Source organism: Oncorhynchus nerka, unplaced genomic scaffold, assembly GCF_034236695.1.
Source record: "Oncorhynchus nerka isolate Pitt River unplaced genomic scaffold, Oner_Uvic_2.0 unplaced_scaffold_1509, whole genome shotgun sequence".
In the NCBI taxonomy this organism is placed as follows: Eukaryota; Metazoa; Chordata; class Actinopteri; order Salmoniformes; family Salmonidae; genus Oncorhynchus; species Oncorhynchus nerka.
Genome location: NW_027039815.1, coordinates 18,894 through 42,453, shown reverse-complemented (window position 1 = coordinate 42,453; position 23,560 = coordinate 18,894). Strand labels below are relative to the sequence as shown.

The 23,560-nt window shown below is 51.6% G+C and overlaps 1 protein-coding gene across 1 annotated transcript in view; it reads right to left on the bottom strand.

The window, feature by feature from the left end:
- Nucleotides 1–236: 236 nt before the first annotated feature.
- The window catches only part of LOC115127686 (probable JmjC domain-containing histone demethylation protein 2C), a 31,215-nt gene continuing 7,891 nt past the window's right edge, over nucleotides 237–23,560 (bottom strand). Inside the window, exons 3-7 of the mRNA XM_065015338.1 lie at nucleotides 22,385–22,515; nucleotides 16,981–17,120; nucleotides 10,258–10,437; nucleotides 3,732–3,863; nucleotides 237–683 (exon numbers count right to left, since the gene is read on the bottom strand). Of these exons, the coding sequence (XP_064871410.1) occupies nucleotides 600–683; nucleotides 3,732–3,863; nucleotides 10,258–10,437; nucleotides 16,981–17,120; nucleotides 22,385–22,515 (667 nt within the window). The 3' untranslated portion in view covers nucleotides 237–599. The remainder of the gene's footprint in view (nucleotides 684–3,731; nucleotides 3,864–10,257; nucleotides 10,438–16,980; nucleotides 17,121–22,384; nucleotides 22,516–23,560) is intronic.

Sequence of the window (23,560 nt, the reverse complement as noted above, 5' to 3'; positions counted from 1 at the left end):
CAGCAGTCAGAGCTGTGAGAACAGAAGGTTCCAGAACAGCAGTCAGAGCTGTGAGAACAGAAGGTTCCAGAACAGCAGTCAGAGCTGAGAACAGAAGGTTCCAGAACAGCAGTCAGAGCTGTGAGAACAGAAGGTTCCAGAACAGCAGTCAGAGCTGTGAGAACAGAATTCTACAGAACACAGTCAGAGTTCTCCTGATGCTGTGAACAGGTTCCAGGTGATGCTGTGCTGTGATGCTGCTGAACTCAGTATCCTGATGCTGCTGTGGTCAGTATCCTGATGCTGCTGTGGTCAGTATCCTGATGCTGCTGTGGTTAGTATCCTGATGCTGGGTATTGATGCTGTTGTGGTCAGTATCCTGATGCTGGTCAGTATCCTGATGCTGTGTAGTGATGCTGGTCAGTAACATGTAGTTTTAGTGTGTTGTAGTGTGTTCTGCTGTTGTGGTTAGTGTCAGTGTGTATATATCTGTTCCAGGCTGAAGGAAGATGTCTCAGAGAGGGAGGAGCCAGAGAGGTTGGCGCCAGAGAGGGTGGCGCCAGAGAGGGTGGCGCCAGAGAGGGAGGAGCCAGATAGGGAGGAGCCAGAGAGACTACGGGTCAGGAGTTCTCTTCCTCCTCCTGGCTGTACCTCCTCAGCGACGTCAATGCATCCTTCACAGAGTGGAACAAGATGTTCTTTACCTGGGGAGAGGACAGAGAGGAGAGGTTAAACAGGAGGGAGAGGACAGAGAGAGACGGAGAGGACAGAGAGGAGAGGTCAAACAGGAGGGAGAGAAAACCATGTCATTAGTACCATGGAAGGACATTGTATAGAGCAGGGCAAAACATACAGATGTCTGAGTTTGGGTGGACGAGAAGTTGAGCTTCACCAGAGAGAACCTTGTCTCTGTATTGAGTTGTATTACTGACACAAAGCCTGTTTCTCCTTCGCTCCCAGAAGAGAGCTCCTTCGTTGTCTCTATATTGAGTTGTATTACTGACACAAAGCCTGTTTCTCCTTCGCTCCCAGAGAGCTCCTTCGTTGTCTCTATATTGAGTTGTATTACTGACACAAAGCCTGTTTCTCCTTCGCTCCCAGAGAGCTCCTTCGTTGTCTCTATATTGAGTTGTATTACTGACACAAAGCCTGTTTCTCCTTCGCTCCCAGAGAGCTCCTTCGTTGTACTTGTCTCTATATTGAGTTGTATTACTGACACAAAGCCTGTTTCTCCTTCGCTCCCAGAGAGCTCCTTCGTTGTCTCTATATTGAGTTGTATTACCGACACAAAGCCTGTTTCTCCTTCGCTCCCAGAGAGCTCCTTCGTTGTCTCTATATTGAGTTGTATTACTGACACAAAGCCTGTTTCTCCTTCGCTCCCAGAGAGCTCCTTCGTTGTCTCTATATTGAGTTGTATTACTGACACAAAGCCTGTTTCTCCTTCGCTCCCAGAGAGCTCCTTCGTTGTCTCTATATTGAGTTGTATTACTGACACAAAGCCTGTTTCTCCTTCGCTCCCAGAGAGCTCCTTCGTTGTCTCTATATTGAGTTGTATTACTGACACAAAGCCTGTTTCTCCTTCGCTCCCAGAGAGCTCCTTCGTTGTCTCTATATTGAGTTGTATTACTGACACAAAGCCTGTTTCTCCTTCGCTCCCAGAGAGCTCCTTCGTTGTCTCTATATTGAGTTGTATTACTGACACAAAGCCTGTTTCTCCTTCGCTCCCAGAGAGCTCCTTCGTTGTCTCTATATTGAGTTGTATTACTGACACAAAGCCTGTTTCTCCTTCGCTCCCAGAGAGCTCCTTCGTTGTCTCTATATTGAGTTGTATTACTGACACAAAGCCTGTTTCTCCTTCGCTCCCAGAGAGCTCCTTCGTTGTACTTGTCTCTATATTGAGTTGTATTACTGACACAAAGCCTGTTTCTCCTTCGCTCCCAGAGAGCTCCTTCGTTGTACTTGTCTCTATATTGAGTTGTATTACTGACACAAAGCCTGTTTCTCCTTCGCTCCCAGAGAGCTCCTTCGTTGTCTCTATATTGAGTTGTATTACTGACACAAAGCCTGTTTCTCCTTCGCTCCCAGAGAGCTCCTTCGTTGTCTCTATATTGAGTTGTATTACTGACACAAAGCCTGTTTCTCCTTCGCTCCCAGAAGAGAGCTCCTTCGTTGTACTTGTCTCTGTTTTGTACCGTGGTGACACTATGTCCACCGCCTTCAGAAAATATTCAAACCCCTCGGCTTATCCACATTCTGTTGTGTTACAGGCCTGAATTCAAAATGGATTCTCACCCATCTACACACAATACCCCATCATGTTACAGTGAAAATATGTTTTTAGGAATTTCTGCAAATGTATTAAAAATGAAATACAGAAATCTAATTTACATAAGTATCAACACCCCCTGAGTCAATACTCGGTAGAATCACCTTTGGCAGCGATTAGAGCGGAGAGTCTTTCTGGGTAATTCTCTGAGAGCTTTTTCCAAACCTGATTTATGTAACATTTGGCCCATTATTCTTGTCAAAGTTCTTCAAGCTCTGTCAAATGAGTTGTTGATCATTGTCAGACATCCATTTTCAGGTCTTGCCGTAGATTTAAGTCAAAACTCTAAGTAGGCAAGTCAGGAATATTCAATGTTGTCTTGGTAAGCAACTCCAGTGTAGATTTGGCCTTGTTTTAGGTGTCCTGCTGAAAGGTGAAGCAGACTGAACCAGGTTATTGTCCTGTTGAAAGGTGAATTCATCTCCCAGTGTCTGGTGGAAAGCAGACTGAACCAGGTTATTGTCCTGCTGAAATGTGAATTCATCTCCCAGTGTCTGGTGGAAAGCAGACTGAACCAGGTTTTTGTCCTGCTGAAATGTGAATTCATCTCCCACTGTCTGGTGGAAAGCAGACAACCAGGTTTTTGCCTGTGCTTAGCTCAATTTCATTTTTTTTATCCTGAAAAACTCCCTAGTCCTTCCCGATGACAAGCATACCCCTAACATGACGCAGCCACCACAATGCATGAAAATATGAAGAGTGTTACTCAGTGATGTGTTGGATTTGCACCAAACGTAACAGTTTGTATTCAGGACATAAAGTTAATTTCTTTGCAGTATTTCTTTATTGGCTTGTTGCAAACAGGATGCATGTTTTGGAATATTTGTATTCTGTACAGGCTTCCTTCTTTTCACTCTGTCATTTAGGTTAGTATTGTGGAGTAACTACTATGTTGTTGATCCATCCTCAGTTTTCTCCTGTCACAGCCATTAAACTCTGTAACTGTTTTAAAGTCACCATTGGCCTCATGGTAAAATCCCTGAGTGGTTTCCTTCTTCTCCAACTGAGTTAGTAAGGACGCCTGTATCTTGGTAGTGACTGGGTATATTGATACCATGCTCCATGATATACAATGTCTTTTCCCATCTACCAATAGGTGCCCTTCTTCCTGAGGCAATGGAAAACCTCCATGTTCTTTGTGTTTGAATCTGTGTTTAAAATGATGAAGTATTTTGACACAAAATCTCAATTGAATCCATTTTAAATTCAGGCTGTAACACAACAAAATGTGGAAAAGTCAAGGGGTGTGAATAATTTCTGAAGGCCCTGTATGTAGAGAACATTAAAAGGGCATTCTGTGATTCAAACAATAAAGTAGTTCATTTTAAGTCCTAATATGGATGTATCAATGTCAGATTGTCACTTTAAAGGGAAACGCATTGAGATGAGAACAGGAGAGGACAGGAGTTCGTCACAGCAAACCCACCTGTAGTTTATCTTCGTAGTTGGGCTCTTCTCTGGAGGATCTCAGTTCCTGTGTCAGGTGGAAGGAGTGGAATACATGCTCTGGAGACACAAAGTCATTTATCACCTGGACACAACTGTGAAGGTTCTGCACCTGTCAGAGGGGAGGGGGAGAGGAGAGAGAAGGGGGGAGGAGAGAGAAGGGGGAGAGGAGAGAGAGAAGGGGAGGGAGAGAGAGAGAAGGGGAGGGGAGAGAGAGAAGAGGGAGAGAGAGAAGAGAAGGGGAGAGGAGAGAGAAGGGGGAGAGAAAGGGAGGGGGAGAGAAAGGGGGGAGGGAGGGGGAGAGAGAAGGGGAGAAAGAAGTGGAGAGAGGGGGGGGAGAAAGAAGTGGAGAGAGGGAGGGGGGGAGAGAGGGAGGGGAGAGAGAAGTGGAGAGAGGGAGGGGGAGAGAGAAGTGGAGAGAGAGGGAGGGGAGAGAGAAGTGGAGAGAGAGGGAGGGGAGAGAGAAGGGGAGAGAGGGAGGGGGAGAGAGAGGGAGAGAGAGGGAGGGGGAGGAGAAGGGGAGAGAGGGAGGGGAGAGAGAAGGGAGAGAGGAGAGGGGGGGAGAGAGAGGGGGGAGAGAGAGGAGGGGGAGAGAAGGGGGAGAGAGAGGGAGGGGGAGAGAGAAGGGAGAGAGAGGGAGAGGGGAGAGAGAGAAGGGAGAGAAGGGAGAGAGAGGGAGGGGGAGAGAGAAGGGGGAGAGAAGGGAGGGGGAGAGAGAAGGGGGAGAGAGAGGGAGGGGAGAGAGAAGGGAGAGAGAGGGAGGGGAGAGAGGAGTGAGAACATGTAGCTAGAAGGCAGGAGTTCCAACAGAACAGAGCAGAGTGGCAGTAGGCTCTCCTCTTATCTGACTAGTTCAATATAACACCTACAAGGCAATCTGGACATCTACTATACTGGTACAGCAGACTACAGAAACAAGATAAGAAGAGGGAGAGACCGAAAGAGAGGGGGAGAGAGAGAGACGTAAAGACAGAGAGAGAAGTATAACATGAGGCCAACACAAGGTGGGACAGGTACTAAGGGGATATGTGATCAGGTTTCAGTGGATGTCAGTCCTGGTCCTGGGGAACCCAAGGGGACAGAGACAGCAGAGCCATGTCTACTGTATCAGTGGTTGTCAGTCCTGGTCCTGGGGAACCCAAGGGGACAGAGACAGCAGAGCCATGTCTACTGTATCAGTGGTTGTCAGTCCTGGTCCTGGGGAACCCAAGGGGACAGAGACAGTAGTCATGTCTACTGTATCAGTGGTTGTCAGTCCTGGTCCTGGGGAACCCAAGGGGACAGAGACAGCAGAGTCATGTCTACTGTATCAGTGGTTGTCAGTCCTGGTCCTGGGGAACCCAAGGGGACAGAGACAGCAGAGCCATGTCTACTGTATCAGTGGTTGTCAGTCCTGGTCCTGGGGAACCCAAGGGGACAGAGACAGCAGAGTCATGTCTACTGTATCAGTGGTTGTCAGTCCTGGTCCTGGGGAACCCAAGGGGACAGAGACAGCAGAGTCATGTCTACTGTATCAGTGGTTGTCAGTCCTGGTCCTGGGGAACCCAGGGGACAGAGACAGCAGAGTCATGTCTACTGTATCAGTGGTTGTCAGTCCTGGGGAACCCAAGGGGACAGAGACAGCAGAGCCATGTCTACTGTATCAGTGGTTGTCAAGCAGAGCCATGTCTACTGTATCAGTGGTTGTCAGTCCTGGTCCTGGGGAACCCAAGGGGACAGAGACAGCAGAGTCATGTCTACTGTATCAGTGGTTGTCAGTCCTGTGAACCCAAGGGGACAGAGACAGTAGTCATGTCTACTGTATCAGTGGTTGTCAGTCCTGGTCCTGGGGAACCCAAGGGGACAGAGACAGCAGAGCCATGTCTACTGTATCAGTGGTTGTCAGTCCTGGTCCTGGGGAACCCAAGGGGACAGAGACAGCAGAGTCATGTCTACTGTATCAGTGGTTGTCAGTCCTGGGGAACCCAAGGGGACAGAGACAGCAGAGTCATGTCTACTGTATCAGTGGTTGTCAGTCCTGGGGAACCCAAGGGGACAGAGACAGCAGAGCCATGTCTACTGTATCAGTGGTTGTCAGTCCTGGGGAACCCAAGGGGACAGAGACAGCAGAGTCATGTCTACTGTATCAGTGGTTGTCAGTCCTGGGGAACCCAAGGGGACAGAGACAGCAGAGCCATGTCTACTGTATCAGTGGTTGTCAGTCCTGGTCCTGGGGAACCCAAGGGGACAGAGACAGCAGAGTCATGTCTACTGTATCAGTGGTTGTCAGTCCTGGGGAACCCAAGGGGACAGAGACAGCAGAGTCATGTCTACTGTATCAGTGGTTGTCAGTCCTGGGAACCCAGGGGACACAGCAGAGCCATGTCTACTGTATCAGTGGTTGTCAGTCCTGGGGAACCCAAGGGGACAGAGACAGCAGAGTCATGTCTACTGTATCAGTGGTTGTCAGTCCTGGGGAACCCAAGGGGACAGAGACAGCAGAGCCATGTCTACTGTATCAGTGGTTGTCAGTCCTGGTCCTGGGGAACCCAAGGGGACAGAGACAGCAGAGTCATGTCTACTGTATCAGTGGTTGTCAGTCCTGTGAACCCAAGGGGACAGAGACAGTAGTCATGTCTACTGTATCAGTGGTTGTCAGTCCTGGTCCTGGGGAACCCAAGGGGACAGAGACAGCAGAGTCATGTCTACTGTATCAGTGGTTGTCAGTCCTGGTCCTGGGGAACCCAAGGGGACAGAGACAGCAGAGTCATGTCTACTGTATCAGTGGTTGTCAGTCCTGGGGAACCCAAGGGGACAGAGACAGCAGAGTCATGTCTACTGTATCAGTGGTTGTCAGTCCTGGGGAACCCAAGGGGACAGAGACAGCAGAGTCATGTCTACTGTATCAGTGGTTGTCAGTCCTGGTCCTGGGGAACCCAAGGGGACAGAGACAGCAGAGCCATGTCTACTGTATCAGTGGTTGTCAGTCCTGGTCCTGGGAACCCAAGGGGACAGAGACAGCAGAGTCATGTCTACTGTATCAGTGGTTGTCAGTCCTGGTCCTGGGGAACACAAGGGGACAGAGACAGCAGAGTCATGTCTACTGTATCAGTGGTTGTTAGTCCTGGTCCTGGGAACCCAAGGGGACAGAGACAGCAGAGTCATGTCTACTGTATCAGTGGTTGTCAGTCCTGGTCCTGGGAACCCAAGGGGACAGAGACAGTAGTCATGTCTACTGTATCAGTGGTTGTCAGTCCTGGTCCTGGGGAACCCAAGGGGACATAGACAGCAGAGTCATGTCTACTGTATCAGTGGTTGTCAGTCCTGGGGAACCCAAGGGGACAGAGACAGCAGAGCCATGTCTACTGTATCAGTGGTTGTCAGTCCTGGTCCTGGGGAACCCAAGGGGACAGAGACAGCAGAGTCATGTCTACTGTATCAGTGGTTGTCAGTCCTGGTCCTGGGAACCCAAGGGGACAGAGACAGCAGAGCCATGTCTACTGTATCAGTGGTTGTCAGTCCTGTGAACCCAAGGGGACAGAGACAGTAGTCATGTCTACTGTATCAGTGGTTGTCAGTCCTGGTCCTGGGGAACCCAAGGGGACAGAGACAGTAGTCATGTCTACTGTATCAGTGGTTGTTAGTTCTGGTCCTGGGGAACCCAAGGGGACAGAGACAGCAGAGTCATGTCTACTGTATCAGTGGATGTCAGTCCTGGTCCTGGGGAACCCAAGGGGACAGAGACAGCAGAGTCATGTCTACTGTATCAGTGGTTGTCAGTCCTGGGGAACCCAAGGGGACAGAGACAGCAGAGTCATGTCTACTGTATCAGTGGTTGTCAGTCCTGGGGAACCCAAGGGGACAGAGACAGCAGAGTCATGTCTACTGTATCAGTGGTTGTCAGTCCTGGTCCTGGGGAACCCAAGGGGACAGAGACAGCAGAGTCATGTCTACTGTATCAGTGGTTGTCAGTCCTGGGGAACCCAAGGGGACAGAGACAGCAGAGTCATGTCTACTGTATCAGTGGTTGTCAGTCCTGGGGAACCCAAGGGGGCAGAGACAGCAGAGTCATGTCTACTGTATCAGTGGTTGTCAGTCCTGGGGAACCCAAGGGGACAGAGACAGCAGAGTCATGTCTACTGTATCAGTGGTTGCCAGTCCTGGTCCTGGGGAACCCAAGGGGACAGAGACAGCAGAGCCATGTCTACTGTATCAGTGGTTGTCAGTCCTGGTCCTGGGAACCCAAGGGGACAGAGACAGCAGAGTCATGTCTACTGTATCAGTGGTTGTCAGTCCTGGTCCTGGGGAACACAAGGGGACAGAGACAGCAGAGTCATGTCTACTGTATCAGTGGTTGTTAGTCCTGGTCCTGGGAACCCAAGGGGACAGAGACAGCAGAGTCATGTCTACTGTATCAGTGGTTGTCAGTCCTGGTCCTGGGAACCCAAGGGGACAGAGACAGTAGTCATGTCTACTGTATCAGTGGTTGTCAGTCCTGGTCCTGGGGAACCCAAGGGGACATAGACAGCAGAGTCATGTCTACTGTATCAGTGGTTGTCAGTCCTGGGGAACCCAAGGGGACAGAGACAGCAGAGCCATGTCTACTGTATCAGTTGTTGTCAGTCCTGGTCCTGGGGAACCCAAGGGGACAGAGACAGCAGAGTCATGTCTACTGTATCAGTGGTTGTCAGTCCTGGTCCTGGGAACCCAAGGGGACAGAGACAGCAGAGCCATGTCTACTGTATCAGTGGTTGTCAGTCCTGTGAACCCAAGGGGACAGAGACAGTAGTCATGTCTACTGTATCAGTGGTTGTCAGTCCTGGTCCTGGGGAACCCAAGGGGACAGAGACAGTAGTCATGTCTACTGTATCAGTGGTTGTCAGTCCTGGTCCTGGGGAACCCAAGGGGACAGAGACAGCAGAGTCATGTCTACTGTATCAGTGGATGTCAGTCCTGGTCCTGGGGAACCCAAGGGGACAGAGACAGCAGAGTCATGTCTACTGTATCAGTGGTTGTCAGTCCTGGTCCTGGGGAACACAAGGGGACAGAGACAGCAGAGTCATGTCTACTGTATCAGTGGTTGTCAGTCCTGGTCCTGGGGAACCCAAGGGGACAGAGACAGCAGAGTCATGTCTACTGTATCAGTGGATGTCAGTCCTGGTCCTGGGAACCCAGGGGACAGAGACAGCAGAGTCATGTCTACTGTATCAGTGGATGTCAGTCCTGGTCCTGGGGAACCCAAGGGGACAGAGACAGCAGAGTCATGTCTACTGTATCAGTGGTTGTCAGTCCTGGTCCTGGGGAACCCAAGGGGACAGAGACAGCAGAGTCATGTCTACTGTATCAGTGGTTGTCAGTCCTGGTCCTGGGGAACCCAAGGGGACAGAGACAGCAGAGTCATGTCTACTGTATCAGTGGTTGTCAGTCCTGGTCCTGGGAACCCAAGGGGACAGAGACAGCAGAGTCATGTTGTTGTCATGTGTGTTGTTGTCATGTTGTGTTGTTGTCATGTTGTGTTGCTGCCATGTTGTTGTCATGTTGTGTTGTTGCCATGTTGTCATGTTGTGTTGCTACCATGTTCTGTTGTTGCCATGTGTTGCTACCATGTTGTTGTCATGTTGTGTTGTTGTCATGTTGTGTTGCTGCCATGTTGTGTTGCTGCCATGTTGTGTTGCTGCCATGTTGTTGTCATGTTGTGTTGTTGCCATGTTGTCATGTTGTGTTGCTACCATGTTGTGTTGTTGCCATGTGTTGTTGCCATGTTGTTGTCATGTTGTGTTGCTGCCATGTTGTTGTCATGCTGTGTTGTTGTCATGTTGTGTTGTCATGTTGTTGTCATGTTGTGTTGTTGTCATGTTGTGTTGTTGCCATGTTGTTGTCATGTTGTGTTGTTGTCATGTTGTGTTGTTGCCATGTTGTTGTCATGTTGTGTTGCTACCATGTTGTGTTGTTGCCATGTGTTGTTGTCATGTTGTGTTGTTGCTATGTGTTGTTGCCATGTTGTTGTCATGTTGTGTTGTTGCCATGTTGTTGTCATGTTGTCATGTTGTGTTGTTGTCATGTTGTTGTCATGTTGTGTTGTTGTCATGTTGTTGTGTTGTTGTCATGTTGTTGTCATGTGTTGTTGTCATGTTGTGTTGTTGCCATGTTGTTGTCATGTTGTGTTGTTGTCATGTTGTTGTCATGTTGTGTTGTTGTCATGTTGTTGTCATGTGTTATTGCCATGTGTTGCTACCATGTTGTGTTGTTGTCATGTGTTGCTGCCATGTTGTGTTGATACCATGTTGTTGTCATGTTGTGTTGTTGTCATGTGTTGCTGCCATGTTGTGTTGATACCATGTTGTTGTCATGTTGTTGCCATGTTGTTGTCATGTTGTGTTGTTGTCATGTTGTTGTCATGTTGTGTTGTTGTCATGTTGTGTTGTTGCCATGTTGTTGTCATGTTGTGTTGTTGTCATGTTGTTGTCATGTTGTGTTGTTGTCATGTTGTGTTGTTGCCATGTTCAAACTAAATCTACCAGAGGTACCTGGTGCAGCGCCCCGGCAGGGATGAGGACAGAGTCCCCCAGGAACTGAACCACGGTCAAGCCCTGCACATCATGCTCCTCCCACAGACGCTGACGCAACTTCCTGCTCAGGTACCAGCCCGGCTCTCTGATTGGGTCGTGCTCTGATGAAATCTCCGCCCCCTGCTCCTTAGCAACCTGCTGACAACACATGAAGAACACACAGCTAAGATTATACAAAGAAACTACACAGGAGAGGTTAGACTGATGAGCTAATTCAGACGGACGGACGGACAGACGGACAGGCAAACCTGATGGAGGAGGACATCAGTAGAACAGACAACACAGATTCAGGACAGGACCAGGTCAGGTTCAGGGCAGGACCAGATCAGAATCAGGACAGGACCAGGCCAGATTCAGGACCAGGTCAGATTCAGACAGGACCAGGTCAGATTCAGGACAGCACCAGGTCAGATTCAGGACAGGACCAGGTCAGATTCAGGACAGGACCAGGTCAGATTCAGGACAGGACCAGGTCAGATTCAGGACAGGACCAGGTCAGATTCAGGACAGGACCAGGTCAGATTCAGGACAGCACCAGGTCAGATTTAGGATAGGACCAGGTCAAATTCAGGACAGCACCAGGTCAGATTCAGGACAGCACCAGGTCAGATTCAGGACAGCACCAGGTCAGATTCAGGACAGGACCAGGTCAGATTCAGGACAGGACCAGGTCAGAATCAGGACAGGACCAGGTCAGATTCAGGACAGCACCAGGTCAGATTCAGGACAGCACTAGGTCAGATTCAGGACAGCACCAGGTCAGATTCAGGACAGCACCAGGTCAGATTCAGGACAGCACCAGGTTAGATTCAGGACAGGACCAGGTCAGATTCAGGACCAGACCAGGTCAGATTCAGGACAGCACCAGGTCAGATTCAGGACAGGACCAGGTCAGATTCAGGACAGGACCAGGTCAGAATCAGGACAGGACCAGGTCAGATTCAGGACAGCACGAGGTCAGATTCAGGACAGCACGAGGTCAGATTCAGGACAGCACCAGGTCAGATTCAGGACAGCACCAGGTCAGATTCAGGACAGCACCAGGTCAGATTCAGGACAGGACCAGGTCAGATTCAGGACAGGACCAGGTCAGATTCAGGACAGGACCAGGTCAGAATCAGGACAGGACCAGGTCAGATTCAGGACAGCACCAGGTCAGATTCAGGACAGCACCAGGTCAGATTCAGGACAGCACCAGGTCAGATTCAGGACAGCACCAGGTCAGAGTCAGGACCAGGTCAGAATCAGGACAGGACCAGGTCAGATTCAGGACAGCACCAGGTCAGATTCAGGACAGGACCAGGTCAGATTCAGGACAGGACCAGATCAGATTCAGGACAGGACCAGGTCAGATTCAGGACATCAGTGACGTTCCTCAGTAAACCAGACAGAGACAAGGCTGCAGGATGAGATACCCACCATCCACAGAACAGTACAACCACAACACACAGTTCAGTAAGCAACCAGTGTCTCAGTCAGTCAGGCTGGGCTGCAGTGTCCAGTAAAACTCTCTGAAGGACTAGAGTGGAGAGAGGAGGAGGGGAGGAGGAGAGAGGGAGAGGAGGAGGGGAGGAGAGAGATTCAGGACAGGAGGAGGAGAGGAGAGGAGGACAGAGGACCAGGGGAGGAGGGAGGAGAGGAGAGAGGGGAGAGGGGAGGAGAGAGAGGGAGGTCAGAGGGAGGAGGACAGGGAGAGGAGGAGGAGGAGAGAGAGGGGAGGAGGGGAGGAGAGATTCAGGAGAGGAGGACCAGGTCAGATTCAGGGAGAGAGGACCAGGTCAGAGAGAGGGAGAGGAGGGGGAGGAGAGAGAGGAGAGGAGGAGGGGAGGAGAGAGAGGGAGAGGACCAGGGGAGAGAGAGGGAGAGGAGGAGGGGATGAGAGAGAGGGGAGGAGGAGGGAGGTCAGATGATGCTGGGCTGCTGTGTCCCATAGTAAAACTCCCTCTGAAGGACTAGACCAGGAGGAGAGGGAGGAGAGAGAGGGAGAGGAGGAGGGGAGGACAGAGACCAGGAGGAGGAGGGGATGAGGAGAGGAGAGGAGGAGGGGAGGAGAGACGTGATGCTGGGCTGCTGTGTCCCATAGTAAAACTCCTCTGAAGGACTAGAGTGGAGAGAGGAGGAGGGGAGGAGAGAGAGGGAGAGGAGGAGGGGAGGAGAGAGAGGAGGAGGGGGGAGGAGGGAGAGGAGGGAGAGAGAGGAGGAGGGGAGGAGAGAGAGGGAGAGGAGGAGGGGAGGAGAGAGAGGGAGAGAGAGGAGGAGGAGGATTCAGAGAGAGAGGAGGGGAGAGGGAGGGGAGGAGGGGAGGAGGGAGAGGAGGAGGGAGAGGAGGACCAGAGAGGAGGGGGAGGAGGACAGAGAGGAGGAGGGGAGGATTCAGGGAGAGGAGGAGGGGAGGAGAGAGAGGGAGAGGAGGAGGGGAGGGAGAGAGAGGGAGAGGAGGAGGGGAGGAGAGACCAGGAGGGGAGGAGAGAGAGGGAGAGGAGGAGGGAGGAGAGAGAGAGAGGAGGAGGGAGGAGAGGACCAGGAGGAGAGGAGAGGAGGGAGAGGAGGAGGGGAGGAGAGAGAGGAGAGCACCAGGAGAGAGAGGAGAGGAGGAGGGGGGAGAGAGAGGAGGAGGAGGAGGGGGAGAGAGGGGAGAGGAGGAGGAGAGGCAGGGGATGAGAAGAGGGAGAGGAGGAGGGGAGAGAGAGAGATGCTGGGCTGCTGTGTCCCATAGTAAACTCCCTCTGAAGGACTAGAGTGGAGAGAGGAGGAGGGGAGGAGAGAGAGGGAGAGGAGGAGGAGGAGAGAGAGGGAGAGGAGGAGGGAGGAGAGAGAGGGAGAGGAGGAGGGGAGGAGAGAGAGGGAGAGGAGGAGGGGAGGAGAGAGACGTGATGCTGGGCTGCTGTGTCCCATAGTAAAACTCCCTCTGAAGGACTAGAGTGGAGAGAGGAGGAGGGGAGGAGAGAGAGGAGAGGAGGAGGGGAGGAGAGAGAGGGAGAGGAGGAGGGGAGAGAGAGAGGGAGGAGGGAGGGAGGGGAGGAGAGAGAGGGAGAGAGAGGAGGAGGGAGGAGAGAGAGGGAGAGGAGGAGGGGAGGAGAGAGAGGGAGAGGAGGAGGGGAGGAGAGAGAGGGAGAGGAGGAGGAGGAGAGAGAGGGAGAGAGGAGGGGAGGAGAGAGAGGGAGAGAGGGAGAGGAGGAGGGGAGGAGGGAGAGGAGGAGGGGAGGAGAGAGAGGAGGAGGGGGGAGAGAGGGAGGAGGAGGGGAGGAGAGAGAGGGAGAGGAGGAGAGAGAGGGAGAGGAGGAGGGGAGGAGAGAGAGGAGGAGGGGATGAGAGAGAGGGAGAGGAGGAGGGGAGGAGAGAGACGTGATGCTGGGCTGCTGTGTCCCATAGTAAAACTCCCTCTGAAGGACTAGAGTGGAGAGAGGAGGAGGGGAGGAGAGAGAGGAGAGAGGAGGAGGGAGGAGGGAGAGAGGGAGAGGAGGAGGGGAGGAGAGAGAGGGAGGGAGGAGGGGAGGAGGAGAGGGAGAGAGGAGGGGAGGAGAGAGAGGGGGAGGGGAGGGAGAGAGGGAGAGGAGGAGGGGAGGAGAGAGAGGGAGAGGAGGAGGGGAGGAGAGAGAGGGAGAGGAGGAGGGGAGGAGAGAGAGAGGGAGGAGGAGAGGAGGGGAGGAGGAGAGGAGGGAGAGGAGGAGGGGAGGAGAGAGGGGAGAGGAGGAGGGGAGGAGAGAGAGGGAGAGGAGGAGGGGAGGAGAGAGAGAGGAGGGGATGAGAGAGAGGGAGAGGAGGAGGGGAGGAGAGAGACGTGATGCTGGGCTGCTGTGTCCTCATAGTAAAACTCCCTCTGAAGGACTAGAGTGGAGAGAGGAGGAGGGGAGGAGAGAGAGGGAGAGGAGGAGGGGAGGAGAGAGAGGGAGAGGAGGAGGGGAGGAGAGAGAGGGAGAGGAGGAGGGGAGGAGAGAGAGGGAGAGGAGGAGGGGAGGAGAGAGAGGAGGAGGGGATGAGAGAGAGGGGAGGAGGAGGGGAGGAGAGAGACGTGATGCTGGGCTGCTGTGTCCCATAGTAAAACTCCCTCTGAAGGACTAGAGTGGAGAGAGGAGGAGGGGAGGAGAGAGAGGGAGAGGAGGAGGGAGGAGAGAGAGGGAGAGAGGGAGGGGGAGGGGAGGAGAGAGAGGGAGAGGAGGAGGGGAGGAGAGAGAGGGAGAGGAGGAGGGGAGGAGAGAGAGGGGAGAGGAGGGGAGGGGAGGAGAGAGAGGGAGAGGAGGAGGGGAGGAGAGAGAGGGAGAGGAGGAGGGGAGGAGAGAGAGGGAGAGGGAGGGGAGGGGAGGAGGGAGAGAGGGAGAGGAGGAGGGGAGGAGGGAGAGGAGGAGGGGAGGAGGGAGAGGAGAGGGAGAGGAGAGAGGAGGAGGAGGGGAGGAAGAGAGGGAGAGGAGGAGGGGAGGAGAGAGGGAGAGAGGAGAGAGAGGGAGAGGAGGAGGGGAGGAGAGAGAGGAGGAGGGGATGAGAGAGAGGGAGAGGAGGAGGGGAGGAGAGAGACGTGATGCTGGGCTGCTGTGTCCCATAGTAAAACTCCCTCTGAAGGACTAGAGTGGAGAGAGGAGGAGGGGAGGAGAGAGAGGGAGAGGAGGAGGGGAGGAGAGAGAGGGAGAGGAGGAGGGGAGGGAGAGAGAGGGAGAGGAGGGGAGGAGAGAGGGAGAGGAGGAGGGGAGGAGAGAGAGGGAGAGGAGGAGGGGAGGAGGAGAGAGGGGGAGGGGAGGAGAGAGAGGGAGAGGAGGAGGGGAGGAGAGAGAGGGAGAGGAGGAGGGGAGGAGAGAGAGGGAGAGGAGGAGGGGAGGGAGAGAGGGAGAGGAGGAGGGGAGGAGAGAGAGGGAGAGGATGAGGGGAGGAGAGAGAGGGAGAGGAGGAGGGGAGGAGAGAGAGGGAGAGGAGGAGGGGAGGAGAGAGAGGGAGAGGAGGAGGGGAGGAGAGAGAGGGAGAGAGGGAGAGGAGGAGGGGAGGAGAGAGATGTGATGCTGGGCTGCTGTGTTCCATAGTAAAACAAGTCCCTCAGACTGATGGGTTTTATCAGGGCATCTAGAGATGAGGAGAGAGAGAGGAGGGGAGGAGAGAGAGGAAAAGAGAGAGGGAGAGAGAACCAGAGAGAGAGAGACGTGATGCTTGTCATTCAGGCCAAATAGTTCACACCAGAGAATTTTCAGGTGCATTTTGGCAAACTCCAAGCGGGCTGTCATGTGCCTTTTCCTGAAGAGTGGCTTCCGTCTGGCCACTCTACCATAAAGGCCTGATTGGTGGAGTGCTGCAGAGATGGTTGTCCTTCTGGAAGGTTCTCCCATCTCTACAGAGGATCTCTGGAGCTCTGTCAGAGGGACCATTGGGTTCTTGGTCACTTCCCTGACCAAGGCCCTTCTCCCATGATTGCTCAGTTTGGCTGGGCAGCCAGGTCTAGGGAGAGTCTTGGTGGTTCCAAACTTCTTCTATTTAAGAATGATGCCACTGTGTTCTTGGGGACCTTCAATGCTGCAGAAATGTTTTGGTACCCTTCCCAAGATCTGTGCCTCGACACAATCCTGTCTCGGAGCTCTACGGAATTCCTTCCACCTCATGGCTTGGTTTTTGCTCTGACATGCATTGTGGGACTTTTTATAGACAGGTGTGTGCCTTTCCAAATCATGTCCAATCAATTGAATTTACCACAGGTGGACTCCAATCAAGTTGTAGAAACATCTCAAGGATGATCAATGGAAACAGGATGCACCTGAACTTAATTTCAAGTCTCATAGCAAAGGGTCTGAATGTTATGTAGATGGGATATTTCTGTTAGATTTGCTTTGTCATTGAGGGATGATGTGTGTGGACTGATGAGGAAAAGGATTCATTTGGTCTGTTTTGTAGTGGGCCTGTGGCATGGAGGGATGATGTGTGGACTGATGAGGAAAAGGATTCATTTGGTCTGTTTTGTAGTGGGCCTGTGGCATGGAGGGATGATGTGGGGAACGTCAAGGGGTCTGAATACTTTCTGAATGCTCTGTATTTATGTTAATTTATTTTCCCTTTTGTACTTTAACTATTTGCACATCGTTACAACACTGTATATATGACATAATATGACATTTGAAATGTCTTTAATATTTTGGAACTTCTGTGAGTGTAATGTTTACTGTTCATTTCACTTTTGTTGATGATCTATTTTACTTGCTTTGGCAATGTTATCATATGTTTCCCATGACAATAAAGCCACTTGAATATATATGTGAGTGTGACAGAAAGCCAGAGAGCCAGACAGAGACAGCCAGCGAGACAGAGAGCCAGACTGAGAGACAGCCAGACAGAGAGCCAGACTGAGAGACAGCCAGACAGAGAGCCAGACTGAGAGACAGCCAGAGAGCCAGGCAGCCAACCAGAGAGACAGAGAGCCAGGCAGCCAACCAGACAGACAGAGAGCCAGCCAGAGGGCCAGACAGACAGAGAGCCAGCCAGAGGGCCAGACAGACAGAGAGCCAGCCAGAGGGCTAGCCAGACAGAGAACCAGCCAGAGGGCCAGACAGGCAGAGGGCCGGCCAGACAGAGAGCCAGCCAGAGGGCCAGACAGACAGAGAGACTGCCAGCCAGAGGGCCAGACAGACAGAGAGCCAGCCAGAGGGCCAGACAGACAGAGAGCCAGCCAGAGGGCCAGACAGACAGAGAACATATTAAAGTGAGAATAACCTTGTGCAGAAAGTCTTTAATTTTCTCCACATCTTTGCTAATGTAGATGTGCCACAAGGCTCCAGGCGTCTCGCTGGAATCCTTTAATCTCTTCTTCACGCTGTCGTCCAAGTCTTCCTCCTCCAGTCTCTTCAACACTCCTGCAACACAAACACAGTGGGAGTTCAAACACCACACATCTCAGAGTCTGCTGTATATTGACAACACAGAGAGGCGGGGCTCGCTGAGAGAGAGACTGCGCACAGAGGGTGTCTGTCTAATGAATAGTGATGAGGAGAGAGAGAGAGAGAGAGAGAATGTGTCTGTAATGAATAGTGATGAGAGAGAGACTGAGCACAGAGGGTGTCTGTCTAATGAATAGTGATGAGGAGAGAGAGAGAGAGAGAGAATGTGTCTGTAATGAATAGTGATGAGAGAGAGACTGAGCACAGAGGGTGTCTGTCTAATGAATAGTGATGGGAGAGAGAGAGAGAGAGAGAGAGAGAGAGAGAGAGAATGTGTCTGTAATGAATAGTGATGAGGAGAGATAGAGAGAGGGTCCCAGGTACAGGACAGGACCAGAAAGAGAGAGTCCCAGGACAGGACCAGAGAGAGAGAGTCCCAGGACAGGACCAGAGAGAGAGAGTCCCAGGACAGGACCAGAGAGAGAGAGTCCCAGGACAGGACAAGAGAGATGAAAGAGAGAGAGAGAGAGTCCCAGGACAGGACAAGAGAAAGAGAGTCCCAGGACAGGACAAGAGAGAGAGTCCCAGGTACAGGACAGGACCAGAGAGAGAGAGTCCCAGGACAGGACCAGAGAGAGAGAGTCCCAGGACAGGACAAGAGAGAGAGTCCCAGGTACAGGACAGGACCAGAGAGAGAGAGTCCCAGGACAGGACCAGAGAGAGAGAGTCCCAGGTACAGGACAAGAGAGAGAGAGTCCCAGGACAGGACAAGAGAGAGAGAGTCCCAGGACAGGACAGGACCAGAGAGAGAGAGTCCCAGGACAGGACCAGAGAGAGAGAGTCCCAGGTACAGGACAGGACCAGAGAGAGAGAGAGTCCCAGGACAGGACCAGAGAGAGAGAGTCCCAGGTACAGGACAGGACCAGAGAGAGAGAGAGTCCCAGGACAGGACCAGAGAGAGAGAGTCCCAGGACAGGACCAGAGAGAGAGAGTCCCAGGACAGGACCAGAGAGAGAGAGTCCCAGGACAAGACAAGAGAGGGAGAGTCCCAGGTACAGGACAGGACCAGAGAGAGAGAGTTCCAGGTACAGGACAGGACCAGAGAGAGAGAGTTCCAGGTACAGGACAGGACCAGAGAGAGAGAGTCCCAGGACAGGACCAGAGAGAGAGAGAGAGTCCCAGGACAGGACAAGAGAGAGAGAGTCCCAGGACAGGACAAGAGAGAGAGAGTCCCAGGACAGGACAGGACCAGAGAGAGAGAGTCCCAGGACAGGACCAGAGAGAGAGAGTCCCAGGTACAGGACAGGACCAGAGAGAGAGAGAGAGTCCCAGGACAGGACCAGAGAGAGAGAGTCCCAGGTACAGGACAAGACCAGAGAGAGAGAGAGTCCCAGGTACAGGACAGGACCAGAGAGAGAGAGAGTCCCAGGACAGGACCAGAGAGAGAGAGTCCCAGGACAGACCAGAGAGAGAGAGTCCCAGGTACAGGACAGGACCAGAGAGAGAGAGAGTCCCAGGACAGGACCAGAGAGAGAGAGTCCCAGGTACAGGACAGGACCAGAGAGAGAGAGTCCCAGGTACAGGACAGGACCAGAGAGAGAGAGTCCCAGGTACAGGACAAGAGAGAGAGAGTCCCAGGACAGGACCAAGAGAGAGAGTCCCAGGACAGGACCAGAGAGAGAGAGTCCCAGGACAGGACCAGAGAGAGAGAGTCCCAGGACAGGACCAGAGAGAGAGAGTCCCAGGACAGGACCAGAGAGAGAGAGTCCCAGGACAGGACCAGAGAGAGAGAGTCCCAGGACAGGACCAGAGAGAGAGAGAGTCCCAGGACAGGACCAGAGAGAGAGAGTCCCAGGACAGGACAGAGAGAGAGAGTCCCAGGACAGGACAAGAGAGTCCCAGGACAGGACAAGAGAGAGAGAGTCCCAGGACAGGACAGAGAGAGAGAGTCCCAGGACAGGACAAGAGAGAGAGAGTCCCAGGTACAGGACAAGACCAGAGAGAGAGAGAGAGAGTCCCAGGTACAGGACAGGACCAGAGAGAGAGAGAGTCCCAGGTACAGGACAGGACCAGAGAGAGAGAGAGAGTCCCAGGTACAGGACAAGACCAGAGAGAGAGAGAGAGTCCCAGGTACAGGACAGGACCAGAGAGAGAGAGAGAGTCCCAGGTACAGGACAGGACCAGAGAGAGAGAGAGAGAGTCCCAGGTACAGGACAGGACCAGAGAGAGAGAGAGAGTCCCAGGTACAGGACAAGACCAGAGAGAGAGAGAGAGAGTCCCAGGTACAGGACAGGACCAGAGAGAGAGAGAGTCCAAGGACTCCAAACACTTCAGAGTGCAACAGGACTTCAGTAACCCCTGTCTCACCACTTCAGACTTCAGTAACCCCTGTCTCACCACTTCAGACTTCAGTAACCCCTGTCTCACCACTTCAGACTTCAGTAACCCCTGTCTCACCACTTCAGACTTCAGTAACCCCTGTCTCACCACTTCAGACTTCAGTAACCCCTGTCTCACCACAGTGTCAGACTTCAGTACCTCTGTCTCAACACTTCAGACTTCAGTAACCCCTGTCTCACCACTTCAGACTTCAGTAACCCTGTCTCAACACTTCAGACTTCAGTAACCCCTGTCTCACCACTTCAGACTTCAGTAAGCCCTGTTGTCTCACCACTTCAGACTTCAGTAACCCAGTGTTGTCTCACCACTTCAGACTTCAGTAACCTCTCTCTCACCACTTCAGACTTCAGTAACCCTGTCTCACCACTTCAGACTTCATTGTAACCCCTGTCTCACCACAGGGTTCAGACTTCAGTAACCCTGTCTCACCACTATCAGAGTGGACTATATAGAGCACAGCCCAGTGTTGGTTATCTATTGACTATATAGAGCACAGCCCAGTGTTGGTTATCTATTGACTATATAGAGCACAGCCCAGTGTTGGTTATCTATTGACTATATAGAGCACAGCCCAGTGTTGGTTATCTATTGACTATATAGAGCACAGCCCAGGGTTCAGGGTTGGTTATCTATTGACTATATAGAGCACAGCCCAGTGTTGGTTATCTATTGACTATATAGAGCACAGCCCAGTGTTGGTTATCTATTGACTATATAGAGCACAGCCCAGTGTTGGTTATCTATTGACTATATAGAGCACAGCCCAGTGTTGGTTATCTATTGACTATATAGAGCACAGCCCAGTGTTGGTTATCTATTGACTATATAGAGACAGCCCAGTGTTGGTTATCTATTGACTATATAGAGCACAGCCCAGTGTTGGTTATCTATTGACTATATAGAGCACAGCCCAGTGTTGGTTATCTATTGACTATATAGAGCACAGCCCAGTGTTGGTTATCTATTGACTATATAGAGCACAGCCCAGTGTTGGTTATCTATTGACTATATAGAGCACAGCCCAGGGTTCAGGGTTGGTTATCTATTGACTATATAGAGCACAGCCCAGTGTTGGTTATCTATTGACTATATAGAGCACAGCCCAGTGTTGGTTATCTATTGACTATATAGAGCACAGCCCGTGTTGGTTATCTATTGACTATATAGAGCACAGCCCAGTGTTGGTTCGTTTCTTACCCGTCTTGGACAGGACTCCGTTCCCCTTGGCCACAGCCCTACGTACACCAGGACAGAGACGATGTCAGAGACCTCCCTGTGAAGGTTAGCTGTCCCAAAGTCCTGCTCCTGAGACGCTGCCACTCCTACAGGGAGAGAGGAGGAAGCTTCAGCAGGTTGTCGATGTGTATTCAAGGCTTCCCAGTGTTGGAGATAATCTCACCTCTATCAGTAGACATTGAACTCAGAATAAACTATGTCTTGCTTTCATTTAATTCCAGCATTCATGTTCCATTTCTGCTTTGTTAGGTTTCAATGAAACACATATTGATGGTGTAGCATTGACAGTGACCTGAGGCCTGAGGCCCGTTCATTGACAGTGACCTGAGGCCTGAGGCCCGTTCATTGACAGTGACCTGAGGCCTGTTCATTGACAGTGACCTGAGGCCTGTTCATTGACAGTGACCTGAGGCCTGTTCATTGACAGTGACCTGAGACCTGAGTCCTGTTCATTGACAGTGACCAGAGACCTGAGGCCCGTTCATTGACAGTGACCTGAGGCCTGAGGCCCGTTCATTGACAGTGACCTGAGGCCTGTTCATTGACAGTGACCTGAGACCTGTTCATTGAAAGTGACCTGAGTCCTGTTCATTGACAGTGACCAGAGACCTGAGGCCTGTTCATTGACAGTGACCTGAGGCCCATTGACAGAGGCCTGTTCATTGACAGTGACCTGAGGCCTGAGGCCTGTTCATTGACAGTGACCTGTTGTTAGGCCTGTTCATTGACAGTGACCTGAGGCCCGTTCATTGACAGTGACCTGAGGCCTGTTCATTGACAGTGACCTGAGGCCCGTTCATTGACAGTGACCTGAGGCCTGTTCATTGACAGTGACCTGAGGCCTGTTCATTGACAGTGACCTGAGGCCTGTTCATTGACAGTGACCTGAGGCTGAGGTGACCGACCTGAGGCCTGTTCATTGACAGTGACCTGAGGCCCGTTCATTGACAGTGACCTGAGGCCCGTTCATTGAGGCCCAGTGACCTGAGGCCCGTTCATTGACAGTGACCTGAGGCCCGTTCATTGACAGTGACCTGAGACCCGTTCATTGACAGTGACCTGAGGCCCGTTCATTGACAGTGACCTGAGGCCCGTTCATTGACAGTGACCTGAGGCCCGTTCATTGACAGTGACCTGAGGCCCGTTCATTGACAGTGACCTGAGGCCCGTTCATTGACAGTGACCTGAGGCCCGTTCATTGACAGTGACCTGTGTTTCATTGACAGTGACCTGAGGCCCGTTCATTGACAGTGACCTGAGGCCCATTCATTGACAGTGACCTGAGGCCCGTTCATTGACAGTGACCTGAGGCCCGTTCATTGACAGTGACCTGAGACCTGAGGCCTGTTCATTGACAGTGACCTGAGGCCTGTTCATTGACAGTGACCTGAGACCTGTTCATTGACAGTGACCTGAGACCTGTTCATTGACAGTGACCTGAAGCCTGAGGCCTGTTCATTGACAGTGACCTGAGGCCTGTTCATTGACAGTGACCTGAGGCCTGTTCATTGACAGTGACCTGAGGCCTGTTCATTGACAGTGACCTGAGGCCTGTTCATTGACAGTGACCTGAGTTCTGGTCAATGTTAAATGAATGCTCGTACCATAAGCACAGCAGAGGCGTGGTCCGAGGTCTGGGCGTACGAAGAAGCTGGGTAGATGAGAGGCCAGGTTGAGGTTCCCTTCAGGGTCACAATACTCAGGCAGGGGCAGATTCCTCATCAGGTCATCATACCTAGACAAGACCAGACCAGACCAGACAGACACACAGAGAGAAAACAGCAAGAGAAAGCGTTATATAGCTGGATCTACTTGACCTACAAGACAGTGTTACATAGCTGGATCTACTGGATCTACTAGACAGTGTGATATAGCTGGATCTACTGGATCTACTAGACTGGCCCCCCAATGGTGGAACAAACTCCCTCACGACGCCAGGACAGCGGAGTCAATCACCACCTTCCGGAGACACCTGAAACCCCACCTCTTTAAGGAATACCTAGGATAGGATAAAGTAATCCTTCTCACCCCCCCTTAAAAGATTTAGATGCACTATTGTAAAGTGGCTCTTCCACTGGATGTCATAAGGTGAACGCACCAATTTGTAAGTCGCTCTGGATAAGAGCGTCTGCTAAATGACTTAAATGTAATGTAATGTAATGTAATGTAAATGTGTTATATAGCTGGATCTACTAGACAGTGTTATATAGCTGGATCTACTGGATCTACTAGACAGTGTTATATAGCTGGATGTACTAGACAGTGTGATATAGCTGGATCTACTAGACAGTGTTATATAGCTGGATCTACTAGACAGTGTTATATACCTGGATCTACTGGATCTACTAGACAGTATTATATAGCTGGATCTACTAGACAGTGTTATATACCTGGATCTACTGGATCTACTAGACAGTATTATATAGCTGGATCTACTAGACAGTGTTATATATCTGGATCTACTAGACAGTGTGATATAGCTGGATCTACTAGACAGTGTTATATAGCTGGATCTACTAGACAGTGTTATATAGCTGGATCTACTAGACAGTGTTATATAGCTGGATCTACTGGACCTACAAGACAGTGTTATATAGCTGGATCTCTGGACTACTAGACAGTGTTATATAGCTGGATCTCTACTTGATAGCTGACTAGACAGTGTTATATAGCTGGATCTACTGGATCTACTAGACAGTGTTATAGCTGGATCTACTAGACAGTGTTATATAGCTGGATCTACTAGACAGTGTTATATAGCTGGATCTACTAGACAGTGT